This window comes from Rattus norvegicus, chromosome 14, assembly GCF_036323735.1.
Source record: "Rattus norvegicus strain BN/NHsdMcwi chromosome 14, GRCr8, whole genome shotgun sequence".
Classification (NCBI taxonomy): domain Eukaryota; kingdom Metazoa; phylum Chordata; class Mammalia; order Rodentia; family Muridae; genus Rattus; species Rattus norvegicus.
In genome coordinates this window covers 9,482,161-9,506,324 of record NC_086032.1, presented here as the reverse complement: position 1 = coordinate 9,506,324, position 24,164 = coordinate 9,482,161, and the positions used below count along the sequence as shown (strand labels likewise).

Below are 24,164 nucleotides of genomic sequence, written 5' to 3'. Positions count from 1 at the left end.
GACGAGATGAGGGCCCAGATCACTCTTTTGTCCCACTTGGTACAAAGCATTCAATGGACATCGCGACCTGTCCCTACCCGTCTCCTGGAGACATGCTCCGGCCAGTCCTCCCGGTCGCGCGCCACGGTCGCCAAGACCAGACAGACGTCAGCTCGGTTCCCACCTCGCTACTCCCCATCACCATGCTCGCCCAAAGCGCGATGGCGCCGGATTGCGAACCAGTAGGTAAGGACCGAAGGCACAGCCGAACTCTAACAAAAGGAGGACAGAATGGCAAGAGGGAACCTGCCTGCGCAGGCCCAAAAGGCGCCGGGCCTCTCCTATTGGCTGCTGCGACACAGCTGGCCTGCGATTGGCTAGGTAGTCGGAAGGAGTTCAGCGCGTCCAAACCCCGCCTTTCCGGTCAGGCCGCCCAGTCCTCAGGCGGAACTGAGTTTACCGCGACTCAAGCTCTCACGTGAGCCCGGGAGAGGGAACTTCACTGGGCAGGGTAGACGAAAGTTTCTGTACAAGGTACAGCCTTAGGGAGCGCCGGTGCAGTGTCGCGACCTGTCCTCCGGCCGCGTGGGCAAACACAGCGGCCGAGCCGAGGCTCTCTACTGCGGGACTGCAAAGGTGGGGCGGCGGCACATCGCCGGACGTGCGCAACCGGACCTGTTTGGCGCTCAGCGTTTGCCTTCCGGCTTGAGTGACGTTACTCAAACAACTTTCTTCTTGCGGTTTATTAGGCGTCTGACTTGGTAACGGACGCCAATGATCTCAGCCTTTCAGAGGTGTGGTAAGAAATTCCAGAGATGGTGACTTTGCCACCCCTGTTTGTGAAAGTCTGTCATACCATGTTGAAGGCACACTGAGGAGAAAAGTAGGCAAAGTGGTCGCGTTTTCTTACGTCAGAATTTGTTGAATAACAATAAATTCACATGTGATGCGAGTTCCATTGTGTTCCGTTTAGCAAGTAGATAATTGGCCATAACGGATGCTTTTGTGTCAGCCTTCGAGTGTGTGTGCATGTATGTTTGTAAGTGTGAGCACAGGTCAGGTCCCTGCGGACACCAGAAGTAACTCTCCAGGAGGCTTCTGAGACAGTCTCTCACTGATAATCTGGGACTGGCCAATTACACTAAACTGGCTAGCTTTAGAGCCCTCAAGTTCCAGCCTTCTCTGCCCCCCCACCCCCAGCACTGGGATTTACAAACGCCACCATGCCCGAGTTTTTAATATGCTTAGCGCATTGTCTTCAAGTTTGTACCGTCCAGGATCTCTTCCCACATTAGGTGTGTCCTTTCCAGTCACTGTAGTCAGAATGATCCCCCACAGATATACTCAGAGGCCCATCTCCTACATGATTCTAGATCTGACAACACTACTAACCGTCCTAAGCAAAAAAAAAAAAAAAAAAAAAAGTTAGGTTTTCTGAACATTTCCTTCTGTATCAGTTTTCATCCCCACCCCCACCCCCCGAAAAATCTCAAGCTTCTCCATACTAGTCGGTCGATCTGCGTGCTGCTTTTGATGAGCAGTGTTCTCTGCTCTTCTAAAGATAGCACAAGATACTCTCGCTCTGGACCCGTAACATTTCATCTCCAATCTTGGGAATTCAGCCAGCCTTGTGGGATCTCTAACCCAGGTGGGCCTTTTTACCCCCTGGGGAAGTTAGATTTTGTTTTGTTTTGTTTTGTTTTTCATGCTCGCTGCTGTTTTGTTGAGGAAAGGGCTGTAACCCAAGATGTCCTTAAACACCCAGTGTGGCTGAGGATGATAGGCAACTCCATCCACACGTCTCGGCCTCCTGACTGCTGGGACCCTATGCTTGTGCTATTGTCCATAGCGAGTCTGCCCATTCCTAACTGCCCTGAATTTCTTTTCAAACAGAATATATTTATTCTCCTTCCTTTGTGATGAGCAGGCTCAGTCTTTGCTTTTGTGTAAAATCGACACTAGTTTCTACTTGTCAAGATCCAAAATAACCCAGGAGAGTTACATAAATTGTTTTATTGTATCCTCAAACCACCTTTTTGTCCCTTGGCTCTACGTCTGAACTCACCCAAGCTCTTCATTTGTGTGTCAATGAGAGAATTCAGATGAGGCACACAAGAGCACACTGTCAAAGGACGATAAATGGGCTGCACTATTGTAAAATGAAGTCACCCAAAGGAGAGAGAAACAGTGGCCAAAGAGACCCATTGGCATAAAAACCAGCTCACAAGGGGCCAGAACAGGCACTGGCCAAGGAGATTCATGGTGCCAGCCTACATTTTTAGGAAGGGTTTAAAGCACAAATGTCTGTAGAACAGACCTTTGGTTTGGTTTGGTTTTTGTTTTGGTACTTTTGTTCCTCCTCAGGTGATTGACAGGCCCACTTGGAGTAGCTCTTAAAAAGATAGGTAGGGAGTGATGACATCAGTCATAGCTGTGCCCACCTTTAATCCCAGTACCCAGGAGACAGAGGCAGGTGGAGCTCTGTTAGGTTCAAAGCCAGCCAGGTCTAGCTCCATACTTCAGGACAGCTAGGGCTCTGTACATAGATCCTGTGTGCTGGCTAGTTTTGTGTCAGCTTGATACAAGATACTCATCAGAAGAAGGGGTGCCTCCAGATGATCTGGCTGTAGGAAGCCTGTTGGGCATTTTCTTGATTAGTGACTGATTTGAGAGGGCCCAGCCTATTGTGGGTGGGGTCATCTCTGGGCATGGCCAAGCGAGCCATGAAGAGCAAGCAAGTAAGCAGCACCCCTCCTTGGCTCCACATCAGCTCCTGCCTCTAAGTTCCTGCTCTGTTTGAGTTCTTGACCTGACTTCCATCAGTGATAGACTAAGATGTGAGCCAAATAAACCCTTAACTCCTCAACTTGCTTTCAGTCATGGTGTTTCATCACAGTAAGGATAACCCTAGCACAGCCTGTCTCAAAAAAAAAAAAAAAAAACAAAAACAAAAAACAAACAAACAAAAAAAAACCATTAACAGGACGGTGGTTATCTGTGGTCTTTACCATAAAACTCTGAGAGATACAGGTCTTATGACTGAGCAGTTTGGAACTACCTCTCCACCCAGGCTGCAGATCACAAAAAACCCATACCAGACTGTTCATTAGAGTCTTGCAATTTCTTTTTTTTTTTTTTTTTTTTTCTTTTTTTCGGAGCTGGGGACCGAACCCAGGGCCTTGTGCTCGCTAGGCAAGCGCTCTACCGCTGAGCTAAATCCCCAACCCCGAGTCTTGCAATTTCAATCCATGGTTTTGCATTTTGCTAATTGGGAGAGAGGTCCATTCTCAGGGACCTCCAACCCTATGAATTTCAGACCAGCTACCAAATGTATTTATCTTTTATAGGTGAAGACATAAACATTATAGAGCTCAAATGACAGCTAAGAAGTAAGGAATCAACATAGGAAATGGATCAGTGGCTCTCAAAAGAAGGCCTGGAGTTCAAATCCCCAGAACTTATCCAAAAAGCTGGGCAGATGGCAGAAACCTATAATCCCAGCACAGAGAGGACAGGGAATCCCCAGGACAAGTTGGCTAACTAGATTAGCAAACTCTGGGTTCACTAAGAGACTGCAAAAAGTATAGAACGATCAAGGAAGACACCCGCAATTTTGGGTCTCTACACATGTATGTGCCCTCACCCACACATGTACAAAGAGACATACATGCATGCTTATCACACATGTACACATTCCTGATTATCAGAGTTTGCTTGAGGAAAAAAACTGCCTCTTGGATGTTCTCGAACTTAGTACATGTGAAGCATAGAAAACACACAGTACACACACACATACACACACAGCACACTCACTGCACGCACAGCACACATATACACACAGCACACACACACAGCACACTCACTGCACACACAGCACACTCACTGCACACACAGCACACATACACACTACACACACAGCACATACACACAGCACACACAGTACACACATATACAGCACATACACACAGCAACACAGTACACACATACACAGCACACACAGAACATACACAGTACACACACACAGCACACACACATACACAGCACAACAGCACAGCACACATACACAACACATACACAGCACACACACAGCACATACACACTAAATGGATGCGCATTGGCACATTTACCTTATAGACTGCAGTGAGCACCTGTGATGGGGGAATGTGTGCTATCGATCACATTGTCAAGCTGCTAATGGATCTAGAAACCAGTTTCTTAAAACTAGTTGTCATCCCCTAAACCATCATTCAGAGAAGGGGACACTGGCACACAACTGCAAGCCCAGCACTCAGAAGCTGGAGGCAGGCAGGAGTTCAAAGTCATCTCTACACAGTAAATTTGAGACCAATGTAAACTTCATGAAACTCGTTTCTGAAAATCATCCAGAAAGGATTAAAACCTTTTCCAAGAAAATACTAGTTAACCTTGGAATAGAGAAGTTCAAGTTTGGTAATGCCAACTGACTTGGGCATTTGCTAAGTAACAATGGGTGTGTTCACAGCAGACCTACAGTATGTTAACATTTTTATGAGTGCTCACTCAACGGAACTTCTTAAAGTTCGCTTTCCTTTTTTAAGTACTTAAGAATAATAATTACACATTAGAATGAAGTTTATGACAAAACAACAAAAAGAGAATCCCAAAATGTATCGATGATCTGAACAGATACCTAAGGGGTTCTTATTGGCAGTGTTTTCTCTTCAATAATATGAAATCCAATTCTCTTCAGTGTAGGCCATTGCTGATTCCTTTAGTTCTGTATTATGGACTGTGCTTGAGTGATCACATTAGCATTGAGTCACACGGTGTTCTCTGTGGCCATATGCGCTACAACGGTTTTATCATGTGGTGGACATGCCTAGTTAGACACGGCAGATAGTCTCTATCAGAAAGTTCACACTGTTTTGTCTTATTTTATAATTTCTTCATTGTCAGCGGATGGGTTTATATTTCTGAGCTATTCATATGATAAGCTCTTTGGTTTCTCAAACTTAGGTTTTTGAGACAGGGTATCATTATTAGCACTGGCCAGCCTCGACACTGCTGTATAGACCAGGCTGTCTCTGCCTCCTGAGTATTGGCAATAAAGGTGTGTGTACAATTGAGTCTGTTTAAAAGCAGATAAAACATCCTGTTTCACTCTTCCACAATCTCATACATACATGCAGTGTCAGGCCTTTGGAAAGCATGCTGAAATAACAATGCAGAGTAACTGAAACATTGGCCCTTTATAAATAAAAAACTTTGGCTGACAGTTTAAAATCCTGGATGAGGGGGGCTGGAGAGATGGCTCAGCGGTTAAGAGCACCAACTGCTCTTCCAGAGGTCCTGAGTTCAATTCCCAGCACCCACATGGTGGCTCACAACCATCTGTAAAGAGATCCGATGCCCTCTCTGGTGCGTCTGAAGACAGCGACAGTGTACTCATATACATTAAATAAATAAATAAATCTTTAAAAAAAAAAAATCCTGGATGAGGGTGGGGAATGGTGGGGGGACAGCTCAATGGTTATGTGGCTGCTCTCCCAGAGGCTTTGGGTTCGATTCCCAGCAGCCATATGTTGGCTCACCACCATCTGTAACTCCAGTCTAGGAGAGCCAATGAGCTCTTCTGGCCTTTGAGGGCACCATGCACACACATGGTACGCATGTGCACCCATACATATAAATACAATAAATACAAAACTTTAAAAAGGACAATACTTGGGGTCAAGGAGATGGTTCTGTGGGAAAATGCTTGCTTTGCTCTAGGCATAATGTTGTTCGTGCCCTGCTTAATTCAAATGCTGATTTCTGTGTCCTCACATCCGGTGGCAATACTTATTCTAAGTATCCCTGCCTTGATGCTCTGTAAGTATTGCTCCCCGTTATTCTCTGATTTGTCAATAAAAGCTAATCAGCCAATGACTGAGCAGGGGAGAGAACAGGGCAGGACTTCCTGCCAGCCAGGGGAGATGGCAGGAGAAAGGACGTGAGGAGTAGCCTAGAGGAAAGAGTCCAGGAAAACAGTCAAGCAGAGAAAGCCATAAAATGCAAGTGTCTCAGGGATTTTGGCTGGGAGGTAACCAGATTAGCATAGAGGATTGAAATGCAGTAATAACTGCTCAGTTGTTGTGCCTTTAAAACATGCTAAGTAATCATAGTGGTCAATCATTTGGTAGCTAGCCAGGATAATTGAAAAACTGCTGGAGAGATGGCTCAGTGGTTAAGAGCACGGACTGCCCTTCCAGAGGTTCCAAGTTCAATTCCCAGCAACCACGGTGGCTCACAACCATCTGTAATGGGATCCAATGCCCACTTCTGGTGTGTCTGAAGATGGCTACAGTGTACTCATATACAATAAACAAACAAATCTCTTTTTTAAAAAAAAAGAAAGCAAAACTGCAACACTTATAAAAAAACAGTCACTAACACTTTGGAAATCTGATGATCTGAGTTCAGAACTCTGGAAAGCTGAACGGGGTAGCACGCATCTGTAATCCTCTCGTGGCCAGTACACACTGGGAGGAGAGACAGGAATCACTGGAAGCTCTTGGACCTGTCAGCCTCGGGTATGCAGTAGAAACAAGAAGACCCTTCTTCACAGGTGGAAGGCAAGAAGCAACAAGTTATCTGACCTCCACACACTCACACCTGGACACATGCACATACAACATATACAGTCACAGATCATACACACATACAACATACACATTCAGTCACATCATACAGACCCAGTGTATAGTCTCACACATCACACAGACGCAGCATACACACAGTCACAGACACATCATAATCTCACATATCATACAGATATACAAATACATCATACACATAGTCACAGACACACATCATAAACACCACACACACACACACACACACACACACGCACACACTGGTGAAATGCCTATAACACCTAGAGTATGTTTCCGCTTTAATGTGAAAACTTGGGCTTTTATGGTCTGAAAATTAGGTAAAAGCATGGACTCAAAAAATCCTCTTGTCCTGGGGTGCCCCAAACTAGAAACAGTGGTGGGACCAAGGCAAACCATGTGCCAGGAAACTCTGCTGTGTTGCAGCTGAGCTCGGATTGCAAAACACAGGGCATTGTGTGAGTTCCACATTCAAGCCCCTGCCTGGGCTTAGAAACGCCACTTCTGGAAATATAATCAAGAGGACACTTACTTGACGACTCCCAGGAAAGTCCAAAGTCCAGCAGAAAACAGGCAGAAGCCTTCAACGTCCGCTACATCTGAGGTCTGCTTGGTTTTGTGAGGTTAAAATGAGGACTGTATTCAGTCAATATATTACATATTTACATTCATACAAAGCCATACCAGCATGTGTTTAATAAACTGAAAAAAGACAGGCAATTAGGGATGGATTAGAGAACCCTCAGTGTCTCCCCACCCCTCCAGGAATTGAGGTATAAATGGGAAGGTGGACATCTCCACGCTCACTCAATTTGAAGGGACAAACAGAAAAGTGGACAAGGACAGACACGTTCACAAAAGAGAGCTAAGGGTTAAAGAGAAACCTACAGTAGTGTATTGTACAAAAGGTCACTGTCACTGAACGGATGTTAGCACAGATCCCGGCATGAAAACTTAAAAAGGCAAGAATTACTCACACTTGCGTCTTTTAATTGAAATCCCCCTTAAAACATTTTATATTTATTCCACCCCAACGATGGCTCATTTTGAAAAATTAAATCAGTGTCGCGTTTGTCTCCACTTGGTGTGAGACAAGCTGCTGAAGTTCAAAGCTGTGGTTTTACCGAATTTCAGGGTCACCACCTTTACTGCCTCTATAAACTCAAGCATTGTGTATAATCTTTAAAGCAAGGCTCACATCGGTGTTTATTGCTCTGTCACATACGACTGTGTACTTATGTATTCTGTATTTGGAAAAAAAGGTGCTTTGCATTATTCCTGTAAGTACTGGATGAGTTGGGTAGAAAAAGGCTCTCGATGAGAATCTTTTCACCCTTGCTTTTAGCCCAGCTCTTCCTTCAGAGCCGTACTGTATTCACTCAGTGTGATTCACAGGGAAGTGAACACTCAGAGTAACTGGTTACAGTTCCTACTCTCCATCTTATTCTTTTCTTTCAAAATAAACGTGCATGCGTGCGTGCGTGCGTGCGTGCGTGCGTGCGTGCGGCTGGTGTACCTGCATGTCTGTGTGGGTCTATGCACACATAGCGGCAGGCAAGCTGGGAGTTACAGATGTGTGCAGTAAGCTCAGCTTTTGTGCGTCCTCACGCTCAGGTGGCGGGGACTTTACTGGTGGGGCCGCCTTTCCATCCCCCAACCATTCCCCTTTAAAATGTATCCAAAATCTTAGGCTGGACACAGTTGTGCAGGCCTCCAGTCCCAACCCCAGGGAAGTAGACAGGAGAACACACCCCGGGCTGCTGGCTAGCCAATGGGGAAGCTCCAGGTGGAGAATGATAGAGGAAGACATCAACCTCGGGCCTCCACATGCACTGCCATGCCCACACGCATGTAAGTCCTGTATGAACATGATCTAGACGACACACTTCCTCCAAAGGTTTAAACAGTTACTTCCCATCTGGCCATTTTCCTGGGCATCTGATCGGAAAACATGACCGCACAAAACATTTACTCACAAGCTTCATTAAAAGCACTTGCAGCTCTTGCAAAAGACCTGGTTCAGTTTCCAGCACCCACACGTGGTTCACAGCCATCCCTCCCTCCAGTCCCAGGGGATCTGATGCCCTCTGCTGGCCTGCGTGGCTACTGCATGCCCACGATTCCCATACTTAGATGCAGCAAGACACTTAATATATGATACGAATCTTAAAGTTATCTGGCAGGTGTGGTGGTGCATGCATTTAATCACAGCACTCAGAGGTGGAGGCATGGATCTCTGAGTCTGAGGCCAGCCTGGGCTACATAGAGAATTCCGGGATAGCCAAGGCTCTACAGAGAAGCCTTTATTTTAAAAACAAAAAATAACAAAAGTTATCAACCAGACTCTGGAAAACAGAACTAATGAAAGGTGAGTGAGAGGGAAATGTGCTGTGTCGAGGGAAAGAGTCAGAATGTATTCTTACTGTCAAGGTGTTTCTGAGGTGGCCACACTTGGTCTGCAGCTGAACCAGTGGTGTATGGATTTCCACTTCCCTGGGACGGTTAGACTTTATGCTGGCTCAAGAATTCACTCTACAGGGTGTGTAGTGACCAAGGAGATAAACATCTTGGTTTGATGTGTAACCTAACACAAATCCCAGTGATTACCTCAGATAAGATGGAAAAAAGAAAATGCTACAGAAGATATAGCTTGTAATTCTAGCCCCATGTCTGTTTTGAGACTGGGTCTCTCTGTGGAGCTCTAGCTGTCCTCAAACTCAGCAGCCCAGGATGACCTCAACTCACAGTAACACACCAGCACCTGCCAAAAAGTTTTTGTATTTCACTTTTTGTTTTATTTTGAAATGGGGCTGCATGAGGTCTAGGCTGACCTTGGACTCACTCTGTGGTCAGCAGTGCCCTTTAACTCCTGCTCTTCCTGACTCCATCCCAAATTCTGAGATTATAGGCTTCACCTGGCTTCTCCACACCCCATTTTAAGGCATGGTCTTGGTATGAAGCCTGGTTAGCCCAGAGAAATCTTTGTAGATGTGGTGGCCTGGAATTCATGGCCATCATCCTGTGTCTCCCCTTGCAAGTGTGGGATTACAAGCTGTGCCCTACAACAATGTGTCCTTGTGCCTTTTGTTTTCTTAGTGGCTAGTAATGCCGCCAGTCTGTCATCTGCATGTCTGGCCTATCTCCTCAGCTTCAATGTCTGCTCACTCTTATATACACTTTAAAGGCTCTTTTCTTGCTTGTACATTATATATTCTGGATTTGCATGCACTTTCAAGATTGTGGCTTTCTTTTTTTAACATCAATGTCATTTGAAAAACATGTAATTTTTTTAAAAAAAAAGACTTATTTATATATACAATGTCCCACATGCACATATGCCTGCAGGCCAGATGAGGGAAACACGTTACATAACCATATAGATGGTTGTGAGCCACCATGTGGGTGCTGGGATTTGAACTCAAGACCTCTGGAAGAGGACCCAGTGCTCTTGACCACTGAGCCATCTCTCCAGCTCCATGTAATTTTTTTTTTATTATGGGGCCTGAGGTTGAAGCTGTAGTTTAGTTTGTACAGCTTGCCGAGTGTAACTCGTCACTATAACAAGGGCAGGCTTTCCCCAAGATGGCTCATCAGGAAAAGGTGCTCACTGCCAAGCTTGACGTTCAATCTCTGGGACCCAAGGGGTAGGAGAGAACCAACTCCTCTGACCTCCATACACGCTTCTGAACGTTATAAAATGGGCGTGGTGGTATACACCTAAAACCTCCATGCCTGGGAGGTGGGGCTAGAGAATAAGAAATTCATGGCAGAAGCTGGTGAGACCAGAGAGCCCAAGGCCATTCCCCAGGGCCCACACTGTGGATGGAGAAGCAACTTCCTCCACACTGTCCTCTGGCCTTTGGGGATGCGCAAACACACTCATGCCCACGGTCATGCTCAGCTACAGTGTGCTCCCGGCCAGACTAACCTGCATTAGACTCTGTCTCCAAAAAAAATGGTTTTTAAAATTAGTCTAATATTTTCAAATTAAGAAATCCTTTCTCGGGGTTGGGGATTTAGCTCAGTGGTAGAGCGCTTGCCTAGCAAGCGCAAGGCCCTGGGTTCAGTCCCCAGCTCCGGAAAAAAAAAAAAAAAAGAAATCCTTTCTCAGTCAAGGTCCTAGGGACCTTGTTTTTAGTAGTTTTTTAACTACTAGTAGTAGTTCAGTTGTTTTTCTTACTATTTAGTAGTTTCGGTTTTCCACTTAAGCCACTGCGTTTTGTGTTTGTCAGTGTGGCACAGGTTGAGTCACCGGGGAAGAGGGAAGTCCAATGAAAAAACACATCAGACATAGGCAAGTATCTGGGACATTTCCTAGACTGCTGCTTGATCTGGGAGGGCCCAGCCCACTATGGCTTGCTTCAGTTCCTGCTCAGTGACAGACTGTTGTCACCTGGACATGTAAGATGAAATAAACCCTTTCTTCCTCGAGTTGCTGTTGGTCAGTGTCTTACAGCAGTAATAGTCACAAAGGCACCACTCACTCTTAGTTAACTGAGATGTGAAGAGCGGGCTGACATGCACGCTGTAACTGAGATGTGAAGAGCGGGCTGACATGCACGCTGTAACTGAGATGTGAAGAGCGGGCTGACATGCATGTTGTAACTGAGATGTGAAGAGCGGGCTGACATGCACGCTGTAACTGAGATGTGAAGAGCGGGTTTACATGCATGCTGTAACTGAGATGTGAAGAGTGGGCTGACATACATGTTATAACTGAGATGTCAAGATGGGTTGACATGCATGTTATAACTGAGATGTGAAGAGTGGGTTGACATGCATATTATAACTGAGATGTCAAGAGTGGGTTGACATACATGTTGTAACTGAGATGTGAAGAGTGGGCTGACATACGTATTATAACTGAGATGTGAAGAGTGGGTTGACATGCATGTTGTAACTGAGATGTGAAGAGTGGGTTGACATGCATGTTGTAACTGAGATGTGAAGAGTGGGCTGACATACATGTTATAACTGAGATGTGAAGAGTGGGCTGACATACATGTTATAACTGAGATGTGAAGAGTGGGCTGACATGCATGTTGTAACTGAGATGTGAAGAGTGGGTTGACATGCATGTTGTAACTGAGATGTGAAGAGTGGGCTGACATACGTATTATAACTGAGATGTGAAGAGTGGGCTGACATGCATGTTGTAACTGAGATGTGAAGAGTGGGCTGACATACATGTTATAACTGAGATGTCAAGATGGGTTGACATGCATGTTATAACTGAGATGTGAAGAGTGGGTTGACATGCATATTATAACTGAGATGTCAAGAGTGGGTTGACATACATGTTGTAACTGAGATGTGAAGAGTGGGCTGACATACGTATTATAACTGAGATGTGAAGAGTGGGTTGACATGCATGTTGTAACTGAGATGTGAAGAGTGGGCTGACATACATGTTATAACTGAGATGTGAAGAGTGGGCTGACATACATGTTATAACTGAGATGTGAAGAGTGGGCTGACATGCATGTTGTAACTGAGATGTGAAGAGTGGGTTGACATGCATGTTGTAACTGAGATGTGAAGAGTGGGCTGACATACGTATTATAACTGAGATGTGAAGAGTGGGCTGACATGCATGTTGTAACTGAGATGTGAAGAGTGGGCTGACATACATGTTGTAACTGAGATGTGAAGAGTGGGTTGACATGCATGTTATAACTGAGATGTGAAGAGTGGGTTGACATACATGTTATAACTGAGATGTGAAGAGTGGGCTGACATACGTATTATAACTGAGATGTGAAGAGTGGGCTGACATACATGTTGTAACTGAGATGTGAAGAGTGGGTTGACATGCATGTTGTAACTGAGATGTGAAGAGTGGGCTGACATACATGTTATAACAGATGTGAAGAGTGGGCTGACATACATGTTATAACTGAGATGTGAAGAGTGGGCTGACATGCATGTTGTAACTGAGATGTGAAGAGTGGGTTGACATGCATGTTGTAACTGAGATGTGAAGAGTGGGCTGACATACATGTTGTAATTGAGATTTAAAGAGTGGGTTGACATGCATGTTGTAACTGAGATGTCAAGAGTGGGTTGACATGCATGTTATAACTGAGATGTCAAGAGTGGGTTGATGTGCATGAATAAATCCTAAAGACAGACGGAAGACAGAAGCACACACAGCTGAAGGCAGACAGACGGCTCGGTAGTTCCGAGCTTGTAGAATATGTGAGTTCTGGTCCCAGTGCCTAAGTTAGGGCAGTTCATTACCACTTGTAACCCCAGCTGCAGGGAACTTTGCAACTGTGGTTTGAGGAGAGGTGACATTCACATTCATTCACATATTTCTCCCTACATTCCCCAGCCACATATACATAATTAAAAATAAATCTCTAAAAACAAACAAACAACCTCCCCCCAAAGTAGAACCCACACAAGACACTGAGTATGGCGGCATCTGTGTCGTGAGATGGGAGGTGAAAGAGAGGAAGCCAGGGTTCAAGTCTGTCCTTCCTGCTGGCAGCCTGAACTACATGAGACAATGCCTCAAAAATACCAAAGCAAACCGGAGAGCTGGGTAAGAGCACATCCACCATTCCTCCTAGTACTCGGAAAACCGAGGCAAGGAGGACTATCATGAACTTGAGGCCAGCCTAGGAAGACACTGTCCAGAAACAAGAAAACCAAAATTAACAAACAAAAACCTCACATTTGATCTATAGATTAAGTATTAAAGAAACTTTAACAAGAACTGGGAGGTAAGCTGAAATATTTTATGTAACAGGAATCAGCTTTACCACTGGTGACACAGCTCAGCAGCAGAGCACGTGACCAGCATTCATGAGGTCCTAGGCTCAATCCCTGACAAACAAAATAATTAATGAGAGGAGGGGAAGAGGGGAGAGGAAGAGGAGGGAGAGGAGGAAGCACTTCAATAGTAAAGTCTAGTTGCTTGGTTCTAGGAGGTCCAGAAAACTGTGTAAGGTGTTTACAACAGGGCTGTGACAGAGGGACAGAGTGCTAGCTGGACTACCCAAGGTCCAGAGTTCATCTGCACAACACAGAAACAGATGAGAATGTTTACGGGATCCACTGGCTCTGAGGAAGAGCTGAAGGCCCCGGGCAGGATTCAATGACAAAATGAAAGCTCCTTTCTAAGCAGCATTACAGAGCAAAAATGGAAGACTTTGTGAAGCTATTTTTATTCACATCTTACATAAGGTTGCAAAGTTTCGGTTTTGAAGTATCAAGAGATGGTGAAGCTATGAGGACCTGCCCTCCTTCCTCACCCAGTGCTCTGCTCACTTCAGTGCCTACAACACTAGGCTCCCTCTCCCAGAGAAGACCTACAGGCTGCTCTGACCTCTTCAGAGCCACAAGAACTAAAGAGAGTAGCCTCGATGGCATCCAGTATCTAAAAGAAAGTAGACGGCATTCCTGCCTTAGGAGGGGGACAGCAGACATATTCTCATTTCAGTGCAATTCACAGTAATGAGCTGATTGGCAATGCCAGCTTTCAAGTTTCCAGAAGTAAGGTCCGATGGACTTGGAAATCAGGTTAACTTAAGACTGCCTGCACGGCAGATGGTTCAAACTGCTATCATTAAACTAAAGAAAAAATGCAAACCTTTTTTTTTACAGAATAGTATAAATGTTTATTTCTGTATGATTTACTCTTCTGCCCTGTTTTCACAACATAGAAAAGTGTATTTTTTGAATAGCTCTAGTAAATATAATCTTTCTACTTTGGGATGTAAATAGGGCTTAAAAATTCTAGACCGAACCCTCCCCAAATAATCGTTAGAAGTTGGTGATTTCGTGTGGCTGTTAGCGCTGTTCAGCAATTTGATGCAAATGCCTGACACAAACGTCCTTCAGTTAGAACCGCACAGAAGGAAAGGGACGGATACGGTAAAAGCTTCTTAAAAATCAAAACTAGTAGCTTTGATTGCACCTTCAAATTTTTACAAGCAAAACAATCTTATGCAATGCCATCATACATAATCTACAAATATAATAAAAATTCACAAACATTTTGTGCACACTGTATATACACATCACAATGGTGCGATTAGAATTAACACATAACATATACAAAATGAACAAAGTTTAGGTTTAGACCAAAAACTTATTGCAGTCTTTTGAAAAATAACTTGATTAGATATTCCTTTGTCCTCTTAGACTAATTTACATTTATACAGAGTTGACTCAAACACTCTAGACTGAGGTGCTGAGAATGTCTGCATTATCTACATGAAGAGTCACAGCACTGCCATCTAATAAAACCATGGTAAATGGAGGACACTCCAGGGAATAACGGAATCCTCTTTGGGTTAATTTCTATTGTCTATATCGTTCATGTTCATATGAACATATATACATACTTACTACATACAACTAGAGAGTCCTTGTAGGAAGGGTATAATCATACACTAGTAATTATCAAGGATTAAGGTACCTTACAAAATGCCTCAATTCCAACATATTTTTCTGCTTGTGTAAGCTCGAGTCCTATTACAACAGGCTCCCAAGGTCATACAGTTTTAATTACTGAGGAAGGTTTAGGTTGTTTTTGCGAGTCCAGGAACACACGTGCTTCAGCTTACCAAATCACTGGTTAGAAACAATGCTGCATTAATTAAACTCCTTTATAAAAAGCTCACTATGATTTTAGAAGCTGCTGGGAGGTCCTTTGCAGTAACCCAGGTAAGAGTCACATATTGATTCAAACTCAGTTCAAAGGTCTACAGAGAAGTGTGTGCATAAAAGCTTCAGCATACATAACCTCAGTTTTGTGTCCTCGCTTCTCCATCCAAGCCACAGTTTATACTTGGTGCTTATGAGTTCTAATATCATGACACAAAATGTTACTTCAATTCACACAGTCTCTTATTTTAGTAATTAGCCATAATCACTTTAACAATTATTATGAACATACCATCTCCTTCAGAGAAAATGAAGACGCCCCGAGCCATGTCAGCCATTCCTCCTCCTCAGAGACAGCCCATACGCTAACAACTACTGTCCCTTAAGATTCTGCTTTCTTTAAATACAATGTTTATATCTGAAAAGTGTGATGGGGATTGTTTCCCCTTCTGATATTCCCAAAGAGACAAGAGAGAACATTCCAGAATCCACTCTAAAAAGCTAATTTTCTTTAAAGAAGGTGTTTTTCTAAACAAAATATCTTCTAAATATGTTTCATTAAGAATCTGGTTATGTGGACATCCTACCTGTGAATATTCTGGATCTGTAGCCAAAGACTGGGTAATACCCATGGTACTTTGGCCTTTTCTACTGAACAAAGTCATACAACACCATATATTATAAATGATATTACAATAATTTATGAATGTTCTTTGTCAATAGAATCAGGACAGAACATCTAATTCTTAAGAAACCCAAGCAAATTAAAAAATATAAAATACAATAAAAGAAAAATTTTTAAAGAAAAAAATTTAGAAGGGGCATAGGCAGAATTAACTAAGATTTAAAATGTACTAATTTCTTCATTTAAAATTTCTTCTCTTTCAATATTATAGTTTCAGATCTCTTAAAACAAAGGCTGAATTAAAATACAGTAATTGTTAAACTATCTTCTAGAAAATCAAGTGTCCCGGCACCTTAAATTTCCTGTACAGTTCCATTCAGTCTTTTGTGCAACAGTTAGCAGTGCATGGCACAGGGGTCACTTTTTGCTTTTCCTGCAGAGTTGATGACGCTCATCAAACACCGTCCAAACTCCTCCAGGATCATCCGCTCTGCTGCCGCCTTTGATTTCCCCTTCTTGTCTGCCTGCTCTGCCTGGGCAAGAAGGCAGTTACACGTGGCTTCAGCTACTTCTTTAGTTACAAATGTGAATGGCAATCTGAAATGAGTTTTGAGAGAGAAACAGAGATGGTCATGGGGTTGGTCTAGGAATCCTCCTGGCCCTGTCATACCGCACCAGTCTAAGAGAGTCGGGTCTGAGAGAGGAGCACATCCTCAAGAGCCCGAAGACTTGGGTTGGGTCTCAGGGAACAAATCTAGAATACATTACCGTAAAACAAACTTCCCAATGTTATCTGTGATTCCATATGTACTGGGGGTTTCTACCTCTTAAATCTCCCCGGTGCGCAACTGTTCCAGGAGGGCTCTCCTGGTTTGATGCCTTTTCTGACATGAGGCATTTTAATAAATGCTACTGGGACCTAATGGAGCTGCTGATGACAAAGCTCCATCAGGTGCCCTGATGTGGCATAAAAAGACCAACAAAAGCCATGAGAGTGGCACCCGAGAGGCAGAGGCAGGAGGACCTCAGTGAGTTGGAGACCAGCCTGGTCTATAGAGTGAGTTCCAGGAAAGCCAGGGCTATGCACAAGACCCGGTCTCAAAGAGCGAAACAAAACAAAAAACACATCAAAACCCTGCACTGTTCCATCACAAGGCACAGGACAAAGGGAAAACAGATACTGTTGCCAAGTTGCTACAGGGTAGCCAAGTAGTTCCAAAGCCTGAGAGAGATGAATCAAGTAACGAACTAAGGACTAACAACACCTTGTTAGCAGTCCGGGCAGGTCACTCAAACTCCAGAAAGTCAGAAGGTTTGGGGTTTTTTCTTTAGATTTATTTATTTATTTATATGAGCACACTGTAGCTGTCCTCAGACACACCAGAAGAGGGCACCAGGTCTCATTACAGATGGTTGCGAGTCACCCTCTCCAGCATAAAGTCAGAGTTAAGGCCTAAGAATAACTGAGCCTCAGACTGTCACACAAGTGTACTGGAATCCTGAACTTTTAAAAAGGCACTTTAGAAAATATTACTATAAACTGAGGTGGGGGGCACTGAAATGTTTTACTGTAAGAATATTATATAATTTATTAGTGGTACTAATAAAATATTAGTAATTATATCAATAATCATAAATCATAGCAAATAGCCAAACAGGGAAAATTGTAAAATAGTAATAATAACAAAAGTGCTCACATTATAAAGTATTTGGAAACTATGGGAAGGAAAGGAAAAAAGACATCAACAAAATTGAGTGATCATGCTGGTATCGCTTTAGAGTTTTTGTCTTTCTCTGAGTATACTTGTGAGGAGAGTGTAAACATGCGTGCGTCTGTGCATGTGCACGTGTGGGGACAAGTGGAGCTCTGTAAGAGGCCTTGGGTGCAGTCTGCCTTGTCTTTTGAGGGCTCAGCTGGCCTGAGATCCAGCCAGGAGGTTGCACCTGTAACCTTGTCTGCGAACCTGGGATTCTCCTGTCTGCCCCGCCCCAGGGCAGAGATTACCAGTCTCCATCCATCACTCCCAGCCTTCTACGGTGTGTGCTCTGGTGATGAAGCAAGTCCACCTTTCCTGAGCCTCTTGCCCAGCTGTTTACAATTTCTCAAAAGCACAGCACTGATTACAATGTGCACTGACACTGTGCATGTGTTTTTGGGGCTGAAGTGGAATGGGCGACAAAGTGAGATTCTATCCCTAACAGTAAAAAGGGAAAAAAGAAACCCTGATAACCAAAGCATTTTGTACCAAAAAAGCATCTCTCTCTTCCCCCCCCCCCCTTTTTTTTCCAGAGCTGAGGACCAAACCCAAGGCCTTGCACTTGCTAGGCAAGCGCTCTACCACTGAGCTAAATCCCCAACCCCCCAAAAAAGCATCTCACTGATACAAATACCATACCTTTCTTCAACTTAAGCACTTAATAGATTGGTGCTTTTCGGCCTTCCTAATACCGTGACCTTTTAATGCAGCTCCTCGTGTTGTGTGATGACCCCCGGCCATAACGTTATTCCTGTTTCTATTTCATAACTGTAATTTTCTACTGCTATGAATTATAATGTAAGTATCTGATCTGCAGGATGGTCTTACATGACCCCCACACAGGTTCTCAGCCCCGAGGTGGAGAGAGAACCACTATGTAGATCAATTAATTACAAGGTCTGTACTCTTACTAACATCTGAAATTAGTCTGTAATATACTGCCTAATATGAATCCAATTCCAAGTTACTGTGTAACAGAAGAACATGAAAAACACTGACTACAGAAATGCTTCCTGAAGGCAGCAGAGTGCTGAGGCCAGAGACAGAGGCTTCCCCACAGACTAAGGACTCGGACAGGAAACACAGGCCTGTCCTGCTTTGTCCTTTTCCTATATTTATTTTAAACATTTTGGTATATATTCTTTGTGGTTAATTGTGTGTTTACATACTTTATATAAAATACCTTTGTTTATTTATTTAATCAATTTTGTCATAATTAATAAATTAATTTATTTATTGGGTTTTTTGTCACGGTATTTCCGTTTATCCCTAACTGTCCTGGGACTTGCTTTGTAGGCCAGGCTGATCTCAACTCAGGAGTACAATGTTTCTGTCTCCTGAGTGCTGGGATCGAAGGGCTGAGCCACCATGCCCAGCTGTTTCTTTTTGTCTTGCTCTTTGAGATGGAGTTTGCACAGGCTGCCTAGAGCTCCAAGTGACTGCTCCTCAGCTCCTCAGCTCCTGAGGAGCTAACAGTGGCTGCACCCCATACTCCTGCTTGACTGAGATCAGGCCTCTCTGCTCTAGAGCTCAACTGTCTAATAAGGCAGACTGCAGGACTGCGTGTAGTGGCTTACAATGTAGTGAGATGGGTGTCAGTAACAGGACGGGAGAAGTGTTCTGAGGACACAGACAAGGCCTGAGAACCAAGGAAATGGGACACTGAGGGAAGTAGAAAACCTTGTCTCTCTTAAGAGGGTCTCAATCTACATCCGCACCTCAGTTTAGCAGAAAGAAAGCCATTCAGTTAAGTTACCCACAGCAGACTGAAGCATTTCTGTGCAAGTAGACTAGCACAAGATCTGACAGGGGTTTTCTATTGCTCTTCAAGATACTTAAAAAGTAAAGTAAGACAGACGGAAAATGGAATATTCGGGTTGGCAACTGCTTAGAGTTCAAAATTAACTTTGTCTCCTTAAAAAGAAACCTTACTAAAAAGGAACTTCTGAAGATCAGATAAAAGGAGGTTTTAAGAGGTGTTGACTTACTTTCCTCCTCCACTGTTCAGAGCGGGGGTGGGCCTGGTAAGCAGGTCTGAGATCTGAGAGGACAGCTTGGTCTTCGCTGCTGTCTGCTGCTGGACCCTTACTTCAGCCGCATCTGCTAAGTGCATCAATGTCTTCCGTTCTGGGCTTTCTTCGAAGTTCTTACAGCCGATGCACTTGCATATGGAGGAGCACATGATTTTTGCCTGAAAGATTTACAAAAGGGAAGTTTCCTAATCAAAAGCAGAAAATACCATTGTAAGTAGGTTCCTAAACAGAAAAATAACAGCACTATCTTGTCAACTGATATCTTACATGAAAGCAGTTTCTGCTAACCATGGCCATGGCAGTGGTAAAGGAAGAACTGAACTGAGAACAGAGCTCCCTTCCTCTCAGGCCTTTCCACCTTGCCCACTGACGACAGAGTCTTACCCACACAGGACTAACACTGTCTTCAGAATGACTATCGGTAAGAAATAAAAATATTTTCAACAAGTCACTAACACTCCACTCAATGAAATCACCATTAACACGTAAGTGACCTCACACTTACACAAACTCACAATTGCACATTAAAGTTTTCACGCCGGGGCTTGGTACAGACAGAGCAGAAAGACTGTCACAGATTTGAGGCCTGCCTAAGCTACAAGTGTGAGACCTTACTTAACTCCTAAGGACAAAGGGGGAAGGGAACCTCATGCATTCCTTTTCTCTCCTTCACCGGATCCAATCCCCAAGCCCTTCAGTAACTCATACCCATAAAAGTGTGTTCTCCAATGTAAAAACATAAAACACGCTTACGTGTAAACACAGACTGAAGCTAGGGCTGATGGCCCACATCTAGAATCCTAGCACCTGAAAAATGGAAGCAGGACGATCACGAGTTCAAGGCCAACCTGAGCTAGAGTGAATCAAGGCCAACCTAGACTACTTGAGACCCTGCTGCAAAATAATACACACATACAAAATAAATACCCCCCAAAACCCAGACTTTGGGTACACATAGCAAGTAACGAATACAGAACTCCCCTTTTAGCTTGTTTTACCAAACAGCCCCCTGCCTCAGTGCATCATCCCCCACCTCTCACTTCAACACTCACGAACGCCTTCCCCAACTAGCCAGAGAGGGAGCCCGGGCATCACACACCACGTTTTGCCTCATTCGTTTACCTAATAATGGGTGTGCATTTTGTTTACAGTTCTTGGGAAACAAAAGTAATTCATGATGTTTTTAGTGAGGAGACCTGTCTAAATACAGATTCTATTTCTCTGAACTAGATTCTTTTAACCAACAAAGGGCACCATAACTCTTTTACTGGTTTCCTAAATAGTTGTTTGATTGTTTTTGAGACAGTCTCTCTCTAGCTCTGGACGTCCTGGAACTCACTACCTGGACCAGGCTATTCTTGAACTTGCAGAGAGCTCCAGGGCTCTGCTTCCTGAGTGCTGGGATTAAGGCTTGCACTGCCATGCTGGGCTTCAGTGTGATAGGGAAGGGCATAAAAGACAAACCACACTGTTTTTACACCTCTAACTCTTGGACAATTTGAGTATTAACTTTGACCTGCATTTTCAAATCCATGTGTAGTTAAATAAATAAAACTCTGTCCTATCTATAGAATCTAGCAAGTCAAAGATCCTCCTCCCTTGTCCTCTTGAATGCTGGAATCACAGATGTGGCCACACTGCACCCAGCTAGATCTTACGTCATGTGTGTGCCTGATGTCTGAAGAGGCCAGAAGGGGGTACTAGATCCCCTGGAGCTGGAGTTACATGTAATTATAAAGTGCCCATGTGGGTACTAAGAACTAAACCAAGGCTCTCTGGAAGAACAGTCATTGCTTAACTGCTCAGCCAGCTCCTCTTCTGAGTTTGGCCTCTGCTTCCTCATGTGGTTTTTGTACACAGGTCTCGCCATACCCCTAGTTGGCTGGACGTTATGTAAAGGAGGCTGGTGTGGAACGTCTGGAAGTCGCCTGCTGCTACTTCCCAATTGCTGGGACACCTGTCCCCCGCTCCTCATTTTCCTGAGACAGGGTCTCTGTGTGCCCACAGCTAGCCTAGAACTCACTGAGAGACCAGGTTAGCCAGAGCTGTGATTAAAGTATGTGCCACCATGATCACCCAGCTCCCTCTTTCCATTAAGACGAGATCTCGGTAGGTATTCAAAGACAGCTTTAAACTCACAGTGATTCTCCTGCCTCAGCCCCAAGTGCTGATTACAAACTTATTTTAAGTTTCCATTGCCACACTTGGCTCTTCTTTTAAGTGTCTTTCCTGTTGTTGTTATGTCTGTTTGATTTGAAGGGTTAGACAGAACGTCATGTATCTCAGGCTGGCCTTGACCTCATTACACAGCACAAGACAACTTTGCATTCCAGATCCACCTGCCTCTACCTACTGCAGGAGTGTACCCCATAGGATGAGGGAAATGAGCTACATTCTCAGATTCCCAAAAGAAGACTTATGAAGGACGTAATGATGAAGAGAGAAAACCCTGACCTTTCAGAGGACGGGACATATTAATAGTGGAAATTTTGGGTACTTTTCTCTCATTGAGTGTGGTGTGTGTGTGCCTGCGTGTGTGAAGGAAGGCAGGAGGGAAGGCAGGAGTCAGATTCCCCAGAGCTGACAGGAAACAGCTGCCTGTCAGGAGTACTAGCAACAAAATGAGTCCTTTGGAAGAGCAGTAAACATTGTTTTGTTGTTTGTTTTGTTGCAAAAAGGCATCTCATTGGCCTTGTAGGAGGGGGTATGGCCTTGTTGGAGGACATAGATCACTGTGAGAGTGTGCTTTGGGGTCCCATGCTTAAGCTCCACCCAGGGCAGAAGAGACCCTCCTCCCGGTTGCATCAAGATATAGAACTCAGCCTGGAGAGATGGCTCAGCTGACTGCTCTTCCAGAGGTCCTGAGTTCAATTCCCAGCAACCACATGGTGGTTCACAACCATCTGTAATGAGATCTGATGCCCTCTTCTGATGTGTCTGAAGACAGGTACAGTGTTTGCATATATATAAAATAAATAAATTAAGAAAAAAAGATGTAGAACTCTTGAGTCCTCCAGCACCAAGTGTGCGGTGCGGCATGAGGCCATGTTTCCCACTGTGATGGTAAGGACTGAACCTCTGGAACAGTAAGGCAGACAAATTAATGTTGTCCTTCATAAGAGTTACATTGGTCATGGCGTCTGTGCACAGCAATGGAACCCTAACTATGAGAGAAGTTGGTACCAGGACTGGGGCATTGCTATAAAAGGCCTAACCATGCTTTTGTTTGGACAAAAGTGGATTTTGATTATAGAGATTCAGAGTAATTACACTGACAAAGGAAATCGCAAATCAACCAAATTTAGCCCCTGAACTGAGGTTCCCAACAAGGGCCTTACCTCATAGCACTCGCAGTAGTTTTTAAGACACCCTGACCGTTTGCAGTTACAGCCTTTGCTGTGCCGCCGATCCGACTCCCCCTCTTTTCCTTTTCCTATCTTTGGCTTGAAGGCTTCCGGGTTTCTGTCAAGGCATGCCTTTTGGGACAGACCAGACACCAACTGAGGTTAAATTATGACAACGTCAACGTGTCCTCACAGGTAAAGAACTAGGATTTATCTCTGTAAAGCAGCTGCGCTCTAACTACAGGCCAGAGGAGTGCCTGTCCGTTACTTGCAAGAATCACCTTTATTGCCTTTTGTCGCTCATTCTCATGCTCTAAGTTGTTGTAACAATTGGTACAATTGCAGTTGTTGCAGAATTCACCATTGGCAAAGCAGTCACAGTATCTGAAGATAAAATCAGAATAAAAATAAAACATTTTAAAATAAAATTAGCAGTTAGCTGGTTACAAATGTGGTACAGCAGAGTCTACTCAGGCATACACATTTAGCAACACAAAACCAGATTGACAGCCTGCATGAGGGTCATCACTCCTGGAATTTTATCCTAAAAACTAACAATCTATCCAACCCACAGATGCCCTTCAGTGAGTTATTTCAAAATCCTGAGGAAAAGGAACTAGGCCTTGGTTCTCTGAGAGACCCACAGACACTGAACAGTGCTGCCCAAGCTCCCCATCTCCATCAGGACACGCACTTCCCACGCCCTTCCCTTCAGAACGAATCATATAATGCACTTATATTTTCACTTATTTTCTGTGAGTGAGCGTTCTGCCTGCACATAGGTATGTGCACTAGCTTGTGCCGGGTGCCCTGGAGGACAGAAAAGGGAGGGCATGAGATGCCCTGAGATGAAGTCAGATGGTTATGAGCAACCACTTAGGTGTTGGGAACACCAACAAGTGCTTTTAACCACTGCGCCAACTCTCTAATGACTCAGAACTACAAATACTCCCTGACTTGGGAGACCCACATATAAGGTCATAAACAAGATCAAACTATTTTTTTTTATTTTTTTTATTTATTCATTTATTATATATAAGTACACTGTAGCTGTCTTCAGATACACCAGAAGAGGGCATCAGATCTCTTTACAGATGGTTGTGAGCCACCATGTGGTTGCTGGGAATTGAACTCATGACCTCTGGAAGAGCAGTTGGGTGCTCTTAACCGCTGAGCCA

General features: G+C 44.1%; 1 protein-coding gene across 8 annotated transcripts in view; it reads right to left on the bottom strand.

Annotated features, from left to right (window-relative positions):
- Lin54 (lin-54 DREAM MuvB core complex component) overlaps positions 1 to 24,164 on the bottom strand; it is a 79,999-nt gene that overhangs the window by 7,767 nt on the left and 48,068 nt on the right. For 7 of the 8 annotated variants that reach the window (XM_006250658.5, XM_006250661.5, XM_006250657.5 and 4 more), the window contains 4 exons: positions 23,268 to 23,370; positions 22,981 to 23,118; positions 19,598 to 19,800; positions 78 to 16,449 (listed from right to left, as the gene is read on the bottom strand). In XM_006250658.5, coding sequence (XP_006250720.1) covers positions 16,248 to 16,449; positions 19,598 to 19,800; positions 22,981 to 23,118; positions 23,268 to 23,370 — 646 coding nt within the window. In that variant the 3' untranslated portion in view covers positions 78 to 16,247. Of the gene's footprint in view, positions 1 to 77; positions 16,450 to 19,597; positions 19,801 to 22,980; positions 23,119 to 23,267; positions 23,371 to 24,164 lie in introns of those variants that run through there. The other variant, NM_001100564.1, reaches the window with a different exon arrangement.